Source organism: Choloepus didactylus, chromosome 1, assembly GCF_015220235.1.
Source record: "Choloepus didactylus isolate mChoDid1 chromosome 1, mChoDid1.pri, whole genome shotgun sequence".
NCBI lineage: Eukaryota > Metazoa > Chordata > Mammalia > Pilosa > Megalonychidae > Choloepus > Choloepus didactylus.
In genome coordinates, this window is record NC_051307.1 from 227,135,166 (window position 1) to 227,151,527 (window position 16,362).

Below are 16,362 nucleotides of genomic sequence, written 5' to 3' on the forward strand. Positions count from 1 at the left end.
TACAATTAGAAGTCAATAACCATCAGAGACTTAGAAAATTCACAAATACCTGGAGGTTAAACAACACACTCCTAAACAATCAGTGGGTTAAAGAAGAAATAGCAAGAGAAATTGCTAAATATATAGAGACGAATGAAAATGAGAACACAACATACCAAAACCTATGGGATGCAGCAAAAGCAGTGCTCAGGGGGAAATTTATAGCACTAAACGCATATATTAAAAAGGAAGAAAGAGCCAAAATCAAAGAACTAATGGATCAACTGAAGAAGCTAGAAAGTGAACAGCAAACCAATCCTAAACCAAGTAGAAGAAAAGAAATAACAAGGATTAAAGCAGAAATAAATGACATAGAGAACAAAAAAGCAATAGAGAGGATAAATATCACCAAAAGTTGGTTCTTTGAGAAGATCAACAAGATTGACAAGCCCCTAGCTAGACTGACAAAATCAAAAAGAGAGAAGACCCATATAAACAAAATAATGAATGAAAAAGGTGACATAACTGCAGATCCTGAAGAAATTAAAAAAATTGTAAGAGGATACTATGAACAACTGTATGGCAACAAACTGGATAATGTAGAGGAAATGGACAATTTCCTGGAAACATATGAACAACCTAGACTGACCAGAGAAGAAATAGAAGACCTCAACCAACCCATCACAAGCAAAGAGATCCAATCAGTCATCAAAAATCTTCCCACAAATAAATGCCCAGGGCCAGATGGCTTCACAGGGGAATTCTACCAAACTTTCCAGAAAGAACTGACACCAATCTTACTCAAACTCTTTCAAAACATTGAAGAAAATGGAACACTACCTAACTCATTTTATGAAGCTAACATCAATCTAATACCAAAACCAGGCAAAGATGTTACAAAAAAGGAAAACTACCGGCCAATCTCCTTAATGAATATAGATGCAAAAATCCTCAACAAAATACTTGCAAATCGAATCCAAAGACACATTAAAAAAATCATACACCATGACCAAGTGGGGTTTATTCCAGGCATGAAGGATGGTTCAACATAAGAAAATCAATCAATGTATTACAACACATTAACAAGTCAAAAGGGAAAAATCAATTGATCATCTCAATAGATGCTGAAAAAGCATTTGACAAAATCCAACATCCCTTTTTGATAAAAACACTTCAAAAGGTAGGAATTGAAGGAAACTTCCTCAACATGATAAAGAGCATATATGAAAAACCCACAGCCAGCATAGTACTCAATGGAGAGAGACTGAAAGCCTTCCCTCTAAGATCAGGAACAAGACAAGGATGCCCGCTATCACCACTGTTATTCAACATTGTGCTGGAAGTGCTAGCCAGGGCAATCCGGCAAGACAAAGAAATAAAAGGCATCCAAATTGGAAAAGAAGAAGTAAAACTGTCATTGTTTGCAGATGATATGATCTTATATCTAGAAAACCCTGAGAAATCGACGATACAGCTACTAGAGCTAATAAACAAATTTAGCAAAGTAGCGGGATACAAGGTTAATGCACATAAGTCAGTAATGTTTCTGTATGCTAGAAATGAACAAACTGAAGAGACACTCAAGAAAAAGATACCATTTTCAATAGCAACTAAAAAAATCAAGTACCTAGAAGTAAACTTAACCAAAGATGTAAAAGACCTATACAAAGAAAACTACATAACTCTACTAAAAGAAATAGAAGGGGACCTTAAAAGATGGAAAAATATTCCATGTTCATGGATAGGAAGACTAAATGTCATTAAGATGTCAATTCTACCCAAACTCATCTACAGATTCAATGCAATCCCAATCAAAATTCCAACAACCTACTTTGCAGACTTGGAAAAGCTAGTTATCAAATTTATTTGGAAAGGGAAGATGCCTCGAATTGCTAAAGACACTCTAAAAAAGAAAAATGAAGTGGGAGGACTTACGCTCCCTGACTTTGAAGCTTATTATAAAGCCACAGTTGCCAAAACAGCATGGTACTGGCACAAAGATAGGCATATAGATCAATGGAATCGAATTGAGAATTCGGAGATAGACCCTCAGATCTATGGCCGACTGATCTTTGATAAGGCCCCCAAAGTCACTGAACTGAGTCATAATGGTCTTTTCAACAAATGGGGCTGGGAGAGTTGGATATCCATATCCAAAAGAATGAAAGAGGACCCCTACCTCACCCCCTACACAAAAATTAACTCAAAATGGACCAAAGATCTCAATATAAAAGAAAGTACCATAAAACTCCTAGAAGATAATGTAGGAAAACATCTTCAAGACCTTGTATTAGGCGGCCACTTCCTAGACTTTACACCCAAAGCACAAGCAACAAAAGAGAAAATAGATAAATGGGAACTCCTCAAGCTTAGAAGTTTCTGCACCTCAAAGGAATTTCTCAAAAAGGTAAAGAGGCAGCCAACTCAATGGGAAAAAATTTTTGGAAACCATGTATCTGACAAAAGACTGATATCTTGCATATATAAAGAGATCCTACAACTCAATGACAGTAGTACAGTCGGCCCAATTATAAAATGGGCAAAAGATATGAAAAGACAGTTCTCTGAAGAGGAAATACAAATGGCCAAGAAACACATGAAAAATGTTCAGCTTCACTAGCTATTAGAGAGATGCAAATTAAGACCACAATGAGATACCATCTAACACCGGTTAGAATGGCTGCCATTAAACAAACAGGAAACTACAAATGCTGGAGGGGATGTGGAGAAATTGGGACTCTTATTCACTGTTGGTGGGACTGTATAATGGTTCAGCCACTCTGGAAGTCAGTCTGGCAGTTCCTTAGAAAACTAGATATAGAGTTACCATTCGACCCAGCGATTGCACTTCTCGGTATATACCCGGAAGATCGGAAAGCAGTGACACGAACAGATATCTGCATGCCAATGTTCATAGCAGCATTATTCACAATTGCCAAAAGATGGAAACAGCCCAAATGTCCTTCAACAGATGAATGGATAAATAAAATGTGGTATATACACACGATGGAATACTACGCGGCAGTAAGAAGGAACGATCTCGTGAAACATATGACAACATGGATGAACCTTGAAGACATAATGCTAAGCGAAATAAGCCAGGCACAAAAAGAGAAATATTATATGCTACCACTAATGTGAACTTTGAAAAATATAAAACAAATGGCTTATAATGTAGAATGTAGGGGAACTAGCAATAGAGAGCAATTAAGGAATGGGGAACAATAATCCAAGAAGAACAGATAAGCTATTTAACGTTCTGGGGATGCCCAGGAATGACTATGGTCTGTTAATTTCTGATGGATATAGTAGGAGCAAGTTCACAGAAATGTTGCTATATTAGGTAACTTTCTTGGGGTAAAGTAGGAACATGTTGGAAGTTAAGCAGTTATCTTAGGTTAGTTGTCTTTTTCTTACTCCCTTGTTATGGTCTCTTTAAAATGTTCTTTTATTGTATGTTTGTTTTCTTTTTAACTTTTTTTTTCATACAGTTGATTTAAAAAAGAAGGGAAAGTTAAAAAAAAAAAAAAAAACAAGGGAAAAAAAAAAAAGATGCAGTGCCCCCTTGAGGAGCCTGTGGAGAATGCAGGGGTATTCGCCTACCCCACCTCCATGGTTGCTAACGTGACCAGAGACATAGGGGACTGGTGGTTTGATGGGTTGAGCCCTCTACCACAGGTTTTACCCTTGGGAAGACGGTTGCTACAAAGGAGAGGCTAGGCCTCCCTATGGTTGTGCCTAAGAGCCTCCTCCGAATGCCTCTTTGTTGCTCAGATGTGGCCCTGTCTCTCTAGCTAAGCCAACTTGAAAGGTGAAATCACTGCCCTCCCCCCTACGTGGGATCAGACACCCAGGGGAGTGAATCTCCCTGGCAACGTGGAATATGACTCCCGGGGAGGAATGTAGACCCGGCATCGTGGGACGGAGAACATCTTCTTGACCAAAAGGGGGATGTGAAAGGGAATGAAATAATCTTCAGTGGCAGAGAGAATCCAAAAGGAGCCGAGAGGTCACTCTGGTGGGCACTCTTATGCACACTTTAGACAACCCTTTTTAGGTTCTAAAGAATTGGGGTAGCTGGTGGTGGATACCTGAAACTATCAAACTACAACCCAGAACCCATGAATCTCGAAGACAGTTGTATAAAAATGTAGCTTATGAGGGGTGACAAGGGGATTGGGAAAGCCATAAGGACCACACTCCACTTTGTCTAGTTTATGGATGGATGAGTAGAAAAATAGGGGAAGGAAACAAACAGACAAAGGTACCCAGTGTTCTTTTTTACTTCAATTGCTCTTTTTCACTCTAAGTATTATTCTTGTTATTCTTGTGTGTGTGCTAATGAAGGTGTTAGGGATTGATTTGGGTGATGAATGTACAACTATGTAATGGTACTGTGAACAATCGAAAGTACGATTTGTTTTGTATGACTGCGTGGTATATGAATATATCTCAATAAAATGAAGATTAAAAAAAAAAAAAAAAAAAAAAGACATAATGCTGAGCAAAATAAGCCAGGCACAAAAAGAGAGATATTGTATGTTACCACTAATGTGAATTCTGTGAAAAATGTACAATGTTTTATACTGTAGAATGTAGGGGACCTAGAGATACCAATTAGTGGAGGGGGAATGATAATCTAATAAGAACAGATAAACTATGGAGGGTAATCTCAATGTTATGGGAATGCTCAGGAATGATTATGGTTTGTAAACTTTCTTGGATATAGTAAGATCATGTTGGAAGCAACAGAGTTATTTTAGGTTTTTTTTTTCTCTTATTCCTTTGTTTTCTTAGGGGTTGTTAATTTTCTTGGGGTATGGTAGGAACATGTTGGAAGCAATGTAGTTATTTTAGATTATTTGTTTTTCTTACTCCTCTGTTTGGACATGGTTTATTAATTTTCTTGGGGTATGGTAGGAACATATTGGAAGCAAAGTAGTTATTTTAGGTTATTTGTTTTCCTTAATCCATTGCTTTGTTTGAAATGTTGTGGGGTTTTTTTGGTTGTTGTTTGCCTGTTTGTTTTTAATTTTTTGATAAACAAAGTTAAAAAATTGAAAAAAAATCAGTAGAAAAATGGGAGTAAAAACTAAATGACAAATAGGGTGGGATGGGGGGATGGTTTGGGTATTCTCTTTTCACTTTTATTTTTTATTCTTATTCTGATTCTTTCTGATGTAAGGAAAATGTTCAGAAATAGATTGTGGTGATGAACGTATAACTATATGATCATACTGTGAACAGTTGATTGTATACCATGGATGACTGTATGGTTTGTGAATATATTTCAATAAAACTGAATTAAAAAAAAAATAATAAATGAAAAAAAAAAAAAAAGAAAGTGATTTGAAAGATGCCTTGTAAAAGATCTGAGTCAGGGGAAGGGGAAAGGAAAAAAGGCACAAACAGTCATAGCTGCTGTGAAGCTATGGTAAATGGAAATGATAATAATAATTATATAAATAATAGTATTTATCGAAGGCTTATGATTTGTGATTTAATCTTATTTAATCTTAACAACAACCATTTGAAGAAGGTTAAAGTCTGTCACCATTTTACAAACTGAGATAATTGAGGCTTAGAGAGTTTTAGTAATTTGCTTATTGGGGTGTCAATTAGGTTTACTGACTTGTACCTCCATGGATTAACCACTATAAAATCCTTCCTCCTGAACTACTAGGCAGAAGACTCAAATTCGAAACTCAGCTCTGCTGTTTACTTTCTGCGTAATCTTGGGCAAGACATCCGGCCTTTCTGAGCATCAGTTCCCTATCTGCAGGATTGATACATCTGTAATCAGGATAGGTGAAGGCAGGCTACAGTAACAAACAACTTCCCAAAACTCAGAGACCACCTACCCTCCTGCTGCATGTCTCAGACAGTTGGCAGGAGCTCTGTTCTACATGGTCACCCTGGGACCTAAGTCGACAGAGACTGTCCATGCTGATAGCTGCACCTGCTGAAACATTTGTCATCTACAATTCCTCGGATGCCACCTCAGGAAAGAGAGACTAAGGAATCATGACTATGCTTTTTACTCCCTCAGTTTGACAGTGGCACAGGTCTTTTCTGGTCATGAGAGCCAGGCAACTGCAAGGGGGCTGAGAAGTGCTGTGCTCCAGGTGCGTGAAAGGGAGACCTGTGTAGCGGCTTGGGGTTGTATACCCTCGGAAAACATGTTCTTAGCCTTAATTCATTCCTGTGGGTGTGAACCCATTATAAACAGGACCTTTTGATAAGATTACTTCAGTTGTGTAGCCCAATTGAATGAGGATGGGTCTTCATCCTATTACTGAAGGCCTTATACAGAAAGCCACAGAAAGAGAAAGCCATGGGAAGAGCACGGAAGTCAGTGGAACCCAGAGGAGAAAGAGAAGACATCACCATTTGCATTGCCATGTGACCGAAAAACCAAGGAATCCCAAAGATTGTCAGCCAGCCAGAAGATACTGACCCTGGGAGGAAGCAAGCCTTCTAGCCTCTGAAACTGTGAGCCAATAAATTCCTATTATTAAGCCCACCCATTGTACAATATTTGTTTTAGCAAAATAAAGGAAACTAAAACAGCTAGCTTTGGGTGAACACTAGTAATGATTTGCACAATATCCATTTAATAAGTATTTATTTAGTATCCTTTATGTCCTAGAAGCTGGGGCATGGGGGTGAAACAGAACAAAATACAAACTTGGACTTACAAAAAGACAAGTGGAAGGAAGATGTGTATGTCTAACTGTGTATGTGTGACAGACTATATTTTCCAAAGAGGCCCCAGTGGTCCCCACTTCCTGAAATTCACATCCCTTGTGTATTCTCCTCCCACATTGTAGTAGGGCTGGTCTGTGTGGTGACTGGCATATGGCAGAAGTAGTGGTATGTCACTTCTGAGATTTGCTTATAAAAGGTACTTCACCTTCCATCTTGGTTATACTCTCTTGCTCTCTGGAATCACTTGTTCTGAATGAAACCAGCTGCCACATCAAATCAGCTCTTTGGAGAGGACCACAGGGCTAGGAACTGAGGCCTCTTGCCAACATCCCTGTGAATGAACCTGGAAACAGATCCTCCCACCCATGGAGCCTTCTGAGGACTGTATTCCCAGCCAACTGCTGGACTGCAACCTTGTGAGAGACCCGGAGCTGCAGCAACCCAGATTCCTGACTCATAAAAACTTTATGAGATATAAATGTTTGTAGTTTTAAGCTACTGAGTTTTAGGGTAATTTGATATAAGGCTAGATAACACATGTGTGTGTATAAATACATATATATGTATGTATGCGTGCATGTAAAATATAGAGTGTAGCAGAAGTAATGCTATCCGAGGGTAGGTGATAAAAAGGATACAGGGTCTTCCCAGCTTTTTCTTGGGATGCCTGCCCCTGGAACCAGCCACCATGCTGTGAGGAAGCCCAAACTAGCCTAACCCAGAGAGGAGAGGCCCATGCAGAGGGGAGCTGAGCCCCACAGCCAATAGCCAGCTTCAAAGGCCAGATCCATGAGTGAATGACCTTCAGATGACCCCAGCCCCTAGCCTTAGAGTCTTTCAGCTGAGGCTCCAGACATCAGGAAGCAGAGCTGAGCTGTCTTGTTCAAATTCCTGATCCGTGGAATCTATGATGATAAAAAATGGTTGTTTTTTTCCTGCTGAGTTTTTGAGTAATTTGTTATGAGTCATAGTAAGTAGAACGAGATAAATTAGGAGGTAAATCATAAGGGAAAATTGTTTTGGATACTGTGAAGTGGTGGTATGCATGGAATTGCCGTAATGACTTCACCCATTTGAGTCTCATTTCCTCAAGTGTTTGTTAGACCACTGAAGCCCAACTAACCAAGGAAGTTATAATAGGATGTTGTCAGCTATACAGGGCATATGTATCACCCCTTTCTTTTCCATGCTGGAGTAATATTGCCAGTCTAGGCTTAAAGCATGGCCCTTATGTAGGTCTCAGAACTTCTCTTAGCCTTAGTTTTGTCATCTGTATCATGAGTCATAAGTACCAGCCTTGCTCATTGCAGAGTGTGATTGTAAAGCTAAATCAGATAATATAATTATTCTTTCTTTCCACAAAGATTCTTTGGCACGGCTCCTATATATTGAGCACTTTGTTAGGTGTAAAGTAATAGAGCAGCAGCAGTTGGTTTCTGCCATACCACAGGTAGATGCTGGTGTGGAGAGGCAGGTTATGACACCCTTCTCAAGACAGTTAATTCTAACATGGATACATTGTGGGCATATCCAGGTTTTTTTTGTGCAAACTTTTTGGGAGGCTTGGGGCCATGTATTTTTACCTTAGGGTCAAAACAAAACAAAAACCTGCCCATTGCCATCATGATTCCTTTGGAAGCTGTAAGATGAACAAGTTCATCTATATTTAAATAGAAAAACATTTTTAAGTTACTCAAATACAATATGTCTGGCAGTATTTCCCATCTACATTGTGGATATTTAATATTTTAAAATTTCATTTATTTTTGTCATCTCCCAACATAGAAGCTGAAACGCCAGCTTGTCAATTTTCTAGCCTCTCCTGGCAGCTTCGGATCAGGCATGTGAGTTAGGTTTGGCTAATCTATGCTTCTGCCCCGGACTCAGAATCAGGAAATAGTGGGACCCACTAAGTGGAGATAACCACTAATCCCTTCTGGTGATAGGTGGCGCCAGTGGGGCAGCAACATCCAGGATGTATGAGTGTGAGAGTGTCAGTGAAGGAAGGAGCTGCCGAGGGGAGGTGTCAGCAGGAGCGTCCATTGGCTGGAGACAATGGGCCAGCCCTGCTGACTTGTGGTGACGCAGCTGAAGTTTCATCATCAGACTGGCTCGTAGTAGGTTCTGATTAACCTAAGGACCAGACATAGATGCTGCCTGGGCCTTGTTTAAGCTGGTCATGGTACCAACTTGAATATGTAGCCCCTGAATCAAGTTCTCCAGCCCTCCCAAAGGTCTTCTGAGCCACCCACTACCCTTTCATTAAATTACTTTTTGTCTAAAAGGCCTAAATTGATTTTATTGCTTGCAACCTAGAATCCTGCTTGTCACACAAAGTAAACAAAAAAGGGTGAGGGGTATTGTTTTCTTCAAAGAAAAATAAAGCACCAAAGGACTGCTTTTAAATGGTATTGCATGATTTTAGAGGGTGGGGACCATGTCTTTTTTTTAATTAATTTTCTTTCCATGAGGATTTAGGAAAAATTAGCCCAGAGAAGAGTGAAAAGAATATATAAAATTAAAATTAGATTTTTTTTTTTTTTCTGTGTTGCTCTGTAGGGCAAAAGGAGTGATGTTAGGGAAGTCTCAGGAAAGCTGGTTTTAATTCCATGTAAGGAAGACTGTTTGAAGGTGTTGGGTATTAAGTTTCTCATTACTGGAGAACACACAATTTTCAGAGAAGTAGATGGTGGACACTGGTAAAGGTAAGGGTTGGCCTTACCTCTTCACTGTGTGGCCCATGTTTTGCCATCATGGCTCTCATTAGAGGTTTCTCCCTTTTAGCACCTGATCAGATGGCACATCCCTGACTCTTGAAATTGGATCTGGTCCTGTGACTTGCTTTGGCTAATTAAATACAATGTGGGTAATGGTGGTGTGTATCATTTTTAATGTAAAATGTGTCACGTCTGACTGAAAGCTCTAAGATCTAGTGTTTGATTTCCCCTCCCAGGATGTCCATTGATGCATGAGTCGAGATGGATCTTCCATTAGCATGGCCACTTAGTGAGAATACTGAGCAGAGAGCCCCTTACCAACTTAAATATGTAGCATGAACAAGAAATAAACTTTTATTCTGTGAAGCTCTTGAGATTTGGGGTTGTTTGTTACCTTATCAAAACGTAGTTTATCCTGACTGAGGCAACTTGTTTTGAAGACTTTATTGTATCTAGTCTATTGTTGCGAGCCAGATAAACCCTTATGAGGGCAATGTAATGGATTAGAGATCACGAAACTTTCCTATTCTGTAACACCTGTAGATGCTCAAAAATATTTTTTCTAAACAGTTTAACAGAATTGATGAACTTGCAAGAAGGGGAAAAATGAGGCCATGAGATCAGCCATAAGGCTTGTGTGGAAAGTGTTAATCATCAGGAAAGACAGAACTGAAGAAAATAGTCATGAACTGGGAGATACATAGCCTGCAAGTCAGAGAACTAAGAGATGCAAAATTCCAAATAGGGATTAAGAGAAATGAAGGATAGAGTGAGAAGGGCAATGTAGTACCAATAAGACTTCTAGAAGGAAGGAGCAGAAGAAAGGGGGTAGCTATTGAAAGACACAGTGGCTGAGAATGATCCAGAGATAATGGAAGACAGTCTTCAGATCCAGGATGCCTGGTGAATCCTAAGCAGGATAATTAGAAAGAAATTTCAGCTGGAAACATCATAGTGAAAACAGAACATTAAAGACAGAAAGAAAACCTTAAAAGCAGCCAGAGGAAAAAAAGATGACTTTCTAAGAAGCAATAATTAGAAAGACAGCTAACTTCTCAACTGAAATACCAAAATCCAGATGACAATAAAATAACTTCAAAACTCAAATCAAATAGGATATACTTAGTGAAACTCTCTTTTAAGGGTGGGGGCATAATAAAGTCAATTTTGAATAAGCAAAAGCTGAGAGAGTTACCATTAGAAAACCATCACTAAAGGAAATTTAAACGTTATGCTTCAAAGAGAAAGAAAGTGATCTCAGAAGGAAGATGTGAGCGGCAAGATGGACTAAGGAGTAGAGAACATGATAAACATGTGTAAAGCAAAATAAAAATTGATGATATAAAAATAATATCTTAGTTGGAGGGCCAATTTTAAAAAGCAGACTAAACTAAAATAGTGACAATTGTATTGTGTAGTATAAACATTCTGTGGCTCTTGTATAATTTAAGAATATGGTCAAGCTGTTGATTAACTTTTCACTTCATATACATGCTAAAATTTCCACGATAAGCACTAAAAAAGTATGTGGAGTGTTTATCTTCCAAAAGGGAAGAGGGAAGAAAAGAGAATATGGGGGTGGGAAAAAGAAACTCTCAGTCCATTTAAAAGAAGTCAAGAAAGGAAGAGGACAAAAAAAAGAAACATAAAAAGTGGGTCCTACAGCATGAAATAACTGGTAGATATTTATTCACATATATGGATAGTCACAAATGTAAGTGGACTGAATAATCTATTAAAAGGCATATAGATTAGCAAAGGTAAAAATACTTCTGGAAGACAGGATGCTAAAATCAGGGAGTCAAGGAAACCAGTAGACCACGGAACTCCCTCTCCTTCCACAGCTGATTTGGGGCTGCTGTGCAGTGGCACGCTTGCTGTGGGGATTTGTTCCTGGTGTCTATTCTGACTGGTCAGTGCCCTTCATAAATTAGTTGTCAAATACTTTGACTATCCCTCCTGTTTTCTCACTCTGAGATTTGTCTCCCAGGCATCCATCTCAGATTTGCAAACTTAAAGTGTTTCCAATGAGTACAGTTTTACAAATTTTAAATGTGATTATATAAGCAACGTATGTAAGCAATATATGTATGTTGTGAAAAAAACCAGCAATTTCAGAAAATCATAGATAAAAAAAAAAGAATCAACCATCATACTAATGTCCAGGGAAAACAATTTTGGTGTATTTATTTCCATTTTTTTTTTGTCATATCAACATCAGAAATTGGGTTATACTTTATATTCTATTCTCATTTATATCATTGGCACTTATATTACTGAATTACTTCCACAGCAGGGGTCAGCAAACTTTTTCTGTAAAAGACCAGATAGTAACTATGTTAGGATTTGTGGGCCATATGTCTGTCATGGCTACATAACTCTATTGTTTAGCAAGAAAGGAGCCATAGACATGACATAAACAAATTGGCATGACAGTGTTCTATGACACTTTTATTTATGGTTGCTGAAATTTGAATTTCATATCATTTTCACGTCATGAAATATTACTCTTGTTTTCATTTTTTCCAACCATTTAAAAATGCCAAAACCATTCTTAGCTTAGGGGTGCTACAAAAACAAGTGGCGTGCTGGACTAGGCCAGTGTACCATAGTTTACCAATCCTGGTTCTACAACATCCCACTAAAGGCTGCATCTGTTATACAGTGTACCCCAGAGCTCATTTAACCCATCTCTTAATTAGATTGTTCCCAATTTTTTGCTGTTACAAACAATAATGCAATAAACAATCTTATAACAAGTCTCTGTGCACTTCTGGAATTTTTCCTTATGCTAATTATTGTAGCAATGAGTAGGAATTAAAAGTTCTTTGTTCTAAGTGTAATATATGCAAGCAAAGTAAAAGATACTCACTGTAAAAGTTTTAAAGAATACAGAAATACACATTTAGAAAATAAAACCACCACCATCACCTCCAGGGGCACTTACTTTTAACAGTTTGGTGCATATCCATCCGGATTTTTCTCTACATATAAAAATATTTGCATACATTTGTTCTCTATAAAACAGAACCATATTATAATTTTTTTTGCATTTTTTGCATATTATAAATATTTTTTGCATTGTGTATTTGGAAAAATACACATTTTTCCATGTCAATACATAGAGTTCTACTTTATTTTAACTGCACATTAGTGCAGTTATATCATAGTTAATTTACCCAGTTCCTTAATACTGCATACTTAGTTTGTTCCAGCATTTTGTTATTACTAATTACATTGTAGTGAAAGTTCTTGTACCTCTACTTGTGGGGTTTTTTGTTACCAATTTCTAGATTTCTGTCTTGGAAGTTTGTAAAAATTGATACTGCCTTCTGTAGTATTTATGTGCCAGTTTTCCAACACCCTGCCAACTCTGAATATTATTTTTCAAAATCACAGCAATTTGGATGGGGGAAAATGGTCTTTCATTTGGTGAACAGTAATTGTGGTGATGAAATTAGAGTTTCTATATAAGTTGCCTGAATAGTTTCCATTTGACCATCCAAAAACTTTGCAGGTGTTTTCCATATTTCTTGGGGCCTCATCACCCTTTCCTTGCCTTCTGTGTTTTTCAGTTACGACAGTGGCCGGACTTATACACAAAGAAATTTGAGCACAGAATCTACCCCATCACATTTTCTGTTGGAAACTCTCAGGAATGGAAGAAATTATTCAAACCCTGTGCTGCCCAGAGACTCTTCCTTCCGGTAAGAACACATGTTCTCAATAAGGGGCAGCTTGGAAGAGAATTGCTCTTAGAAACATGGTGAATTAGCTGGGATGTGTTTAGACACACTCTTGAATTCTGTAGTTGATGCTCTTTGTCTTCAGTGTGTAGGGAGAGGGTTCTTCTGTCCTCAACTGGTCTTTCCAAAAGACTGAGGGACCGAGAGCCTCAAAAGCAGGTTTTGGATAATTGGTCTTTGTGATAATGGCTCCACCATTTGCTGGCTGTGTGCACCTCAGTAAATTCCCTGGCTTCTCTAAGACCCGGTTTCCTTCATTGGCTTGGCACAACGTTCAACCTCAATAAATGTTGGTTGTGATTATGATTATTCCCCTTATGACAATAACTACTGCCAGATGGAGCCATGCCAGAGGATAATTCCAAAAGGGCCCAAAGTTCTGGTTCAGCCTTTCTGTTTGGAATCTTTCAATTGAATGTTTTTTGTTTCCTTTTTTAAATCCTAAATATAAAAATCGCTTATGATATATCAAAACTGAGAAATATCATTGAGTAGGGATTGTACCTTTGAGGAGGGATTCCTGCCTTCAGTGAACATTTATTGAGTGCCCATTAGATGCCAGGTCCTGGCTTGGTGACAGCGATTTGGCTGTGAACAAGATGGCTGTGGTCTTGCCCTCTTGGACCTTGAGTCTAGCAGAGCATGCAGTCATTGAACAAGTAACTGAAGTGTGATCAGTGCTGTGGCAGAGTCTAATGCATGTCTACAACATGGGGTCCCACTCTGGCCTGGGAGGGGTCAGGAAAGCTTCTCTTGAGGCAGAGGCATTTAAGCTGAGACATGAATGAAGGAGGAATAGCAGTCACTGGGTGACAAAGGACTGGGGGGATTGTGAGAGAGAATGGAACAGTATGTACCAAGGCCCTGAGGCGGGAAGGAGCATGCTTGAGAAAATAAAAGAAGGTGACGGTGACTGGAAAATAGTGAGTGAGGCGAGACCGAAGAGGGCAGCAGGGACTAGAGCTTGCAGGCTCTTTAGGCTATGCTGGGGTGTTTGACCTTTGTCTGACGGGCAGTGAGAAGCCCTTGAATGATTTCCAGCATGAGACTGGGATGATCTGATTGTGGTTTTGAAGAGGACATACTGGTTGGTTGCAGTGTGCACAGTGCCGTTGGTGAGGCTAATTGATGACTTGTCCTTGGTGGTTGCCTTAGAGATGGATTCAGGACCTACCTGAGAAATAGAATTTACTGGCCCTTTTTACTGGCTGGTTTTAAGAATTGAAGGGGAGTTAGGTGATAAGGATTTCACCTATGTTTCTGACCTGAACAACTATTTAGCAATTTATAAACTACAAAAAAAGGCAATCTCTTATGGTTTAACCTAATGAACTGATGATGGTACCATTAACTGAGATGGAGTAAGAGCTGTTTTGGTAAGGAGAGAAGATGAGTTTAATTTGAGTGAGTTTTTGATATAGAGGTGCCTGGGAGACATCCAAGCAGGGGGAGCCTTACCACCTCTTGGTCTGGGAACTGTAAATGGCGAGTAGCATTTTTAGGATTTTCTACGTAGAGAGCTGTGAGAAGAACCAGGCTTGGATGCATTGTTGGTGCTGATCTGCTGCCCAAGCTTACTCATTCACTAGTCCTATTGTACACCCGCCACAGACCTTTAGACATGTTGAAAGATGGGATTAATTGTATAAAAATGAGAGTAAGAAGAGACTACCAAGGACAATTACTGTATGATTTCACTTATATGAAATATATAGAAATAGCACATTTGTAGAGACAAAGTAGATTAGAGATTACCAGGTATGCCAGTTTGAATGTATTATGTCCCCCAGAAAAAGCCATATTCTTTGATGCAATCTTGTGTGGGCAGACATATTAGTTTTGATTAGATTTTGGAATCCTTTGGGTGTTTCCATGGAGATGTGATTCAATCAACTGTAGACACGACCTTTTGTTGGATAATTTCCGTGGAGGTGTTGCCCCACCCATTCAGGGTGGGTCTGAATTAAATTACTGGAGCACTGTATAAGCTCAGACAGAAGGAGCAAGCTTGCTACAGCCAAGAGGGACACTTTGAAGAACACACCGGAGCTGAGAGAGTAACTGCAGGTGAGAGAGTTTAAAGATGGCCAATGAAAGGAGACTCTTGCTCCAGAGAAGCTAAGAGAGGACAAACACCCCAAGAGCAATTGAGAGTGAAGTTTTTGAAGAACTGTAGCCTAGAGAGAAACGTCCTGGGAGAAAGCCATTTTGAAATCAGAACTTTGGAGCAGACGCCAGCCACGTGCCTTCCCAGTTAACAGAAGTTTTCCAGACGCCATTGGCCATTCTCTAGTGACGGTACCCAATTGTTGATGAATTACCTTGAACGCTTTATGGCCTTAAGACTGTAACTTTGTAACCAAATAAACCCCCTTTATATAAGCCAACCCATCTCTGGTGTTTTGCATTCTGGAAGCATTGGCAAACTAGAACACCAGGGAATGGGGGAGGGAGGAAGAAGGGATTGTTGCTTGGGTGAGCATAGAGTGTTTGCAAATGTTTGAAATTTTTAAATGAAAAATAAAATAGAATTAGAAAGGAAGGAAGGAAGGAAGGGAGGGAGGGAGGGAAAAAAGAAAAGGAAGGAAGGAAGGAAGGAGGGAGGGAGGAGGGGAGGGGAGGGAAGGGGAGGGGAGAGGAGGGGATGGGAAAAAGATCGCCCCAGGTTGGAGGTAAAATCTCTAGAAGGTGATGTAAAAACTCATTACCATTTAAGAAGATGAGAAGAAATATGAAGTTTTTGCTTCTTTTCTCTGTTTGGGGGTGGGGAGGAGGGGAAGCATTACAAAGCCAAGCTTAATGCTGGAAAATTGTCTCCAGTCTGTTCAAAATATTAGCAACCTAGTGAAATCACATTTGAATTTCCCCTAACCTTGAATTGTGACTTTACTTCCAGCTATTGAAAGTAAAACAAAACCATCTGTTGGTTTTCATTCATTCCCAGATAAGTTTTCCATTTTGAGTGACAAATGGATGCTGGCATTCCTTATTTGCTTCTGATAATTGGAACGAGCCCTTCTTTTAAAATAATAAAGGGAAATTGTGGTTGACAGGACATATAACTTTTCCCAGTTGTATATTATAACAGCAGATTATGAACATAGAATTTTTGGGCATTGGTGAAATGCATTGGTCCTCATCGCAATTTGAAATCAAGTCTAGGTGTTGTTTTTCCTTGCAATTCATCTGTATAAAAGTAAATCAGGGTGGGC

General features: G+C 39.0%; 1 protein-coding gene across 1 annotated transcript in view; it reads left to right on the forward strand.

Annotated features, from left to right (window-relative positions):
• Positions 1-16,362, forward strand: part of GXYLT2 (glucoside xylosyltransferase 2) — a 98,079-nt gene that overhangs the window by 25,265 nt on the left and 56,452 nt on the right. Inside the window, 1 exon segment of the mRNA XM_037829268.1 lies at positions 12,980-13,111. Coding sequence (XP_037685196.1) covers positions 12,980-13,111 — 132 coding nt within the window.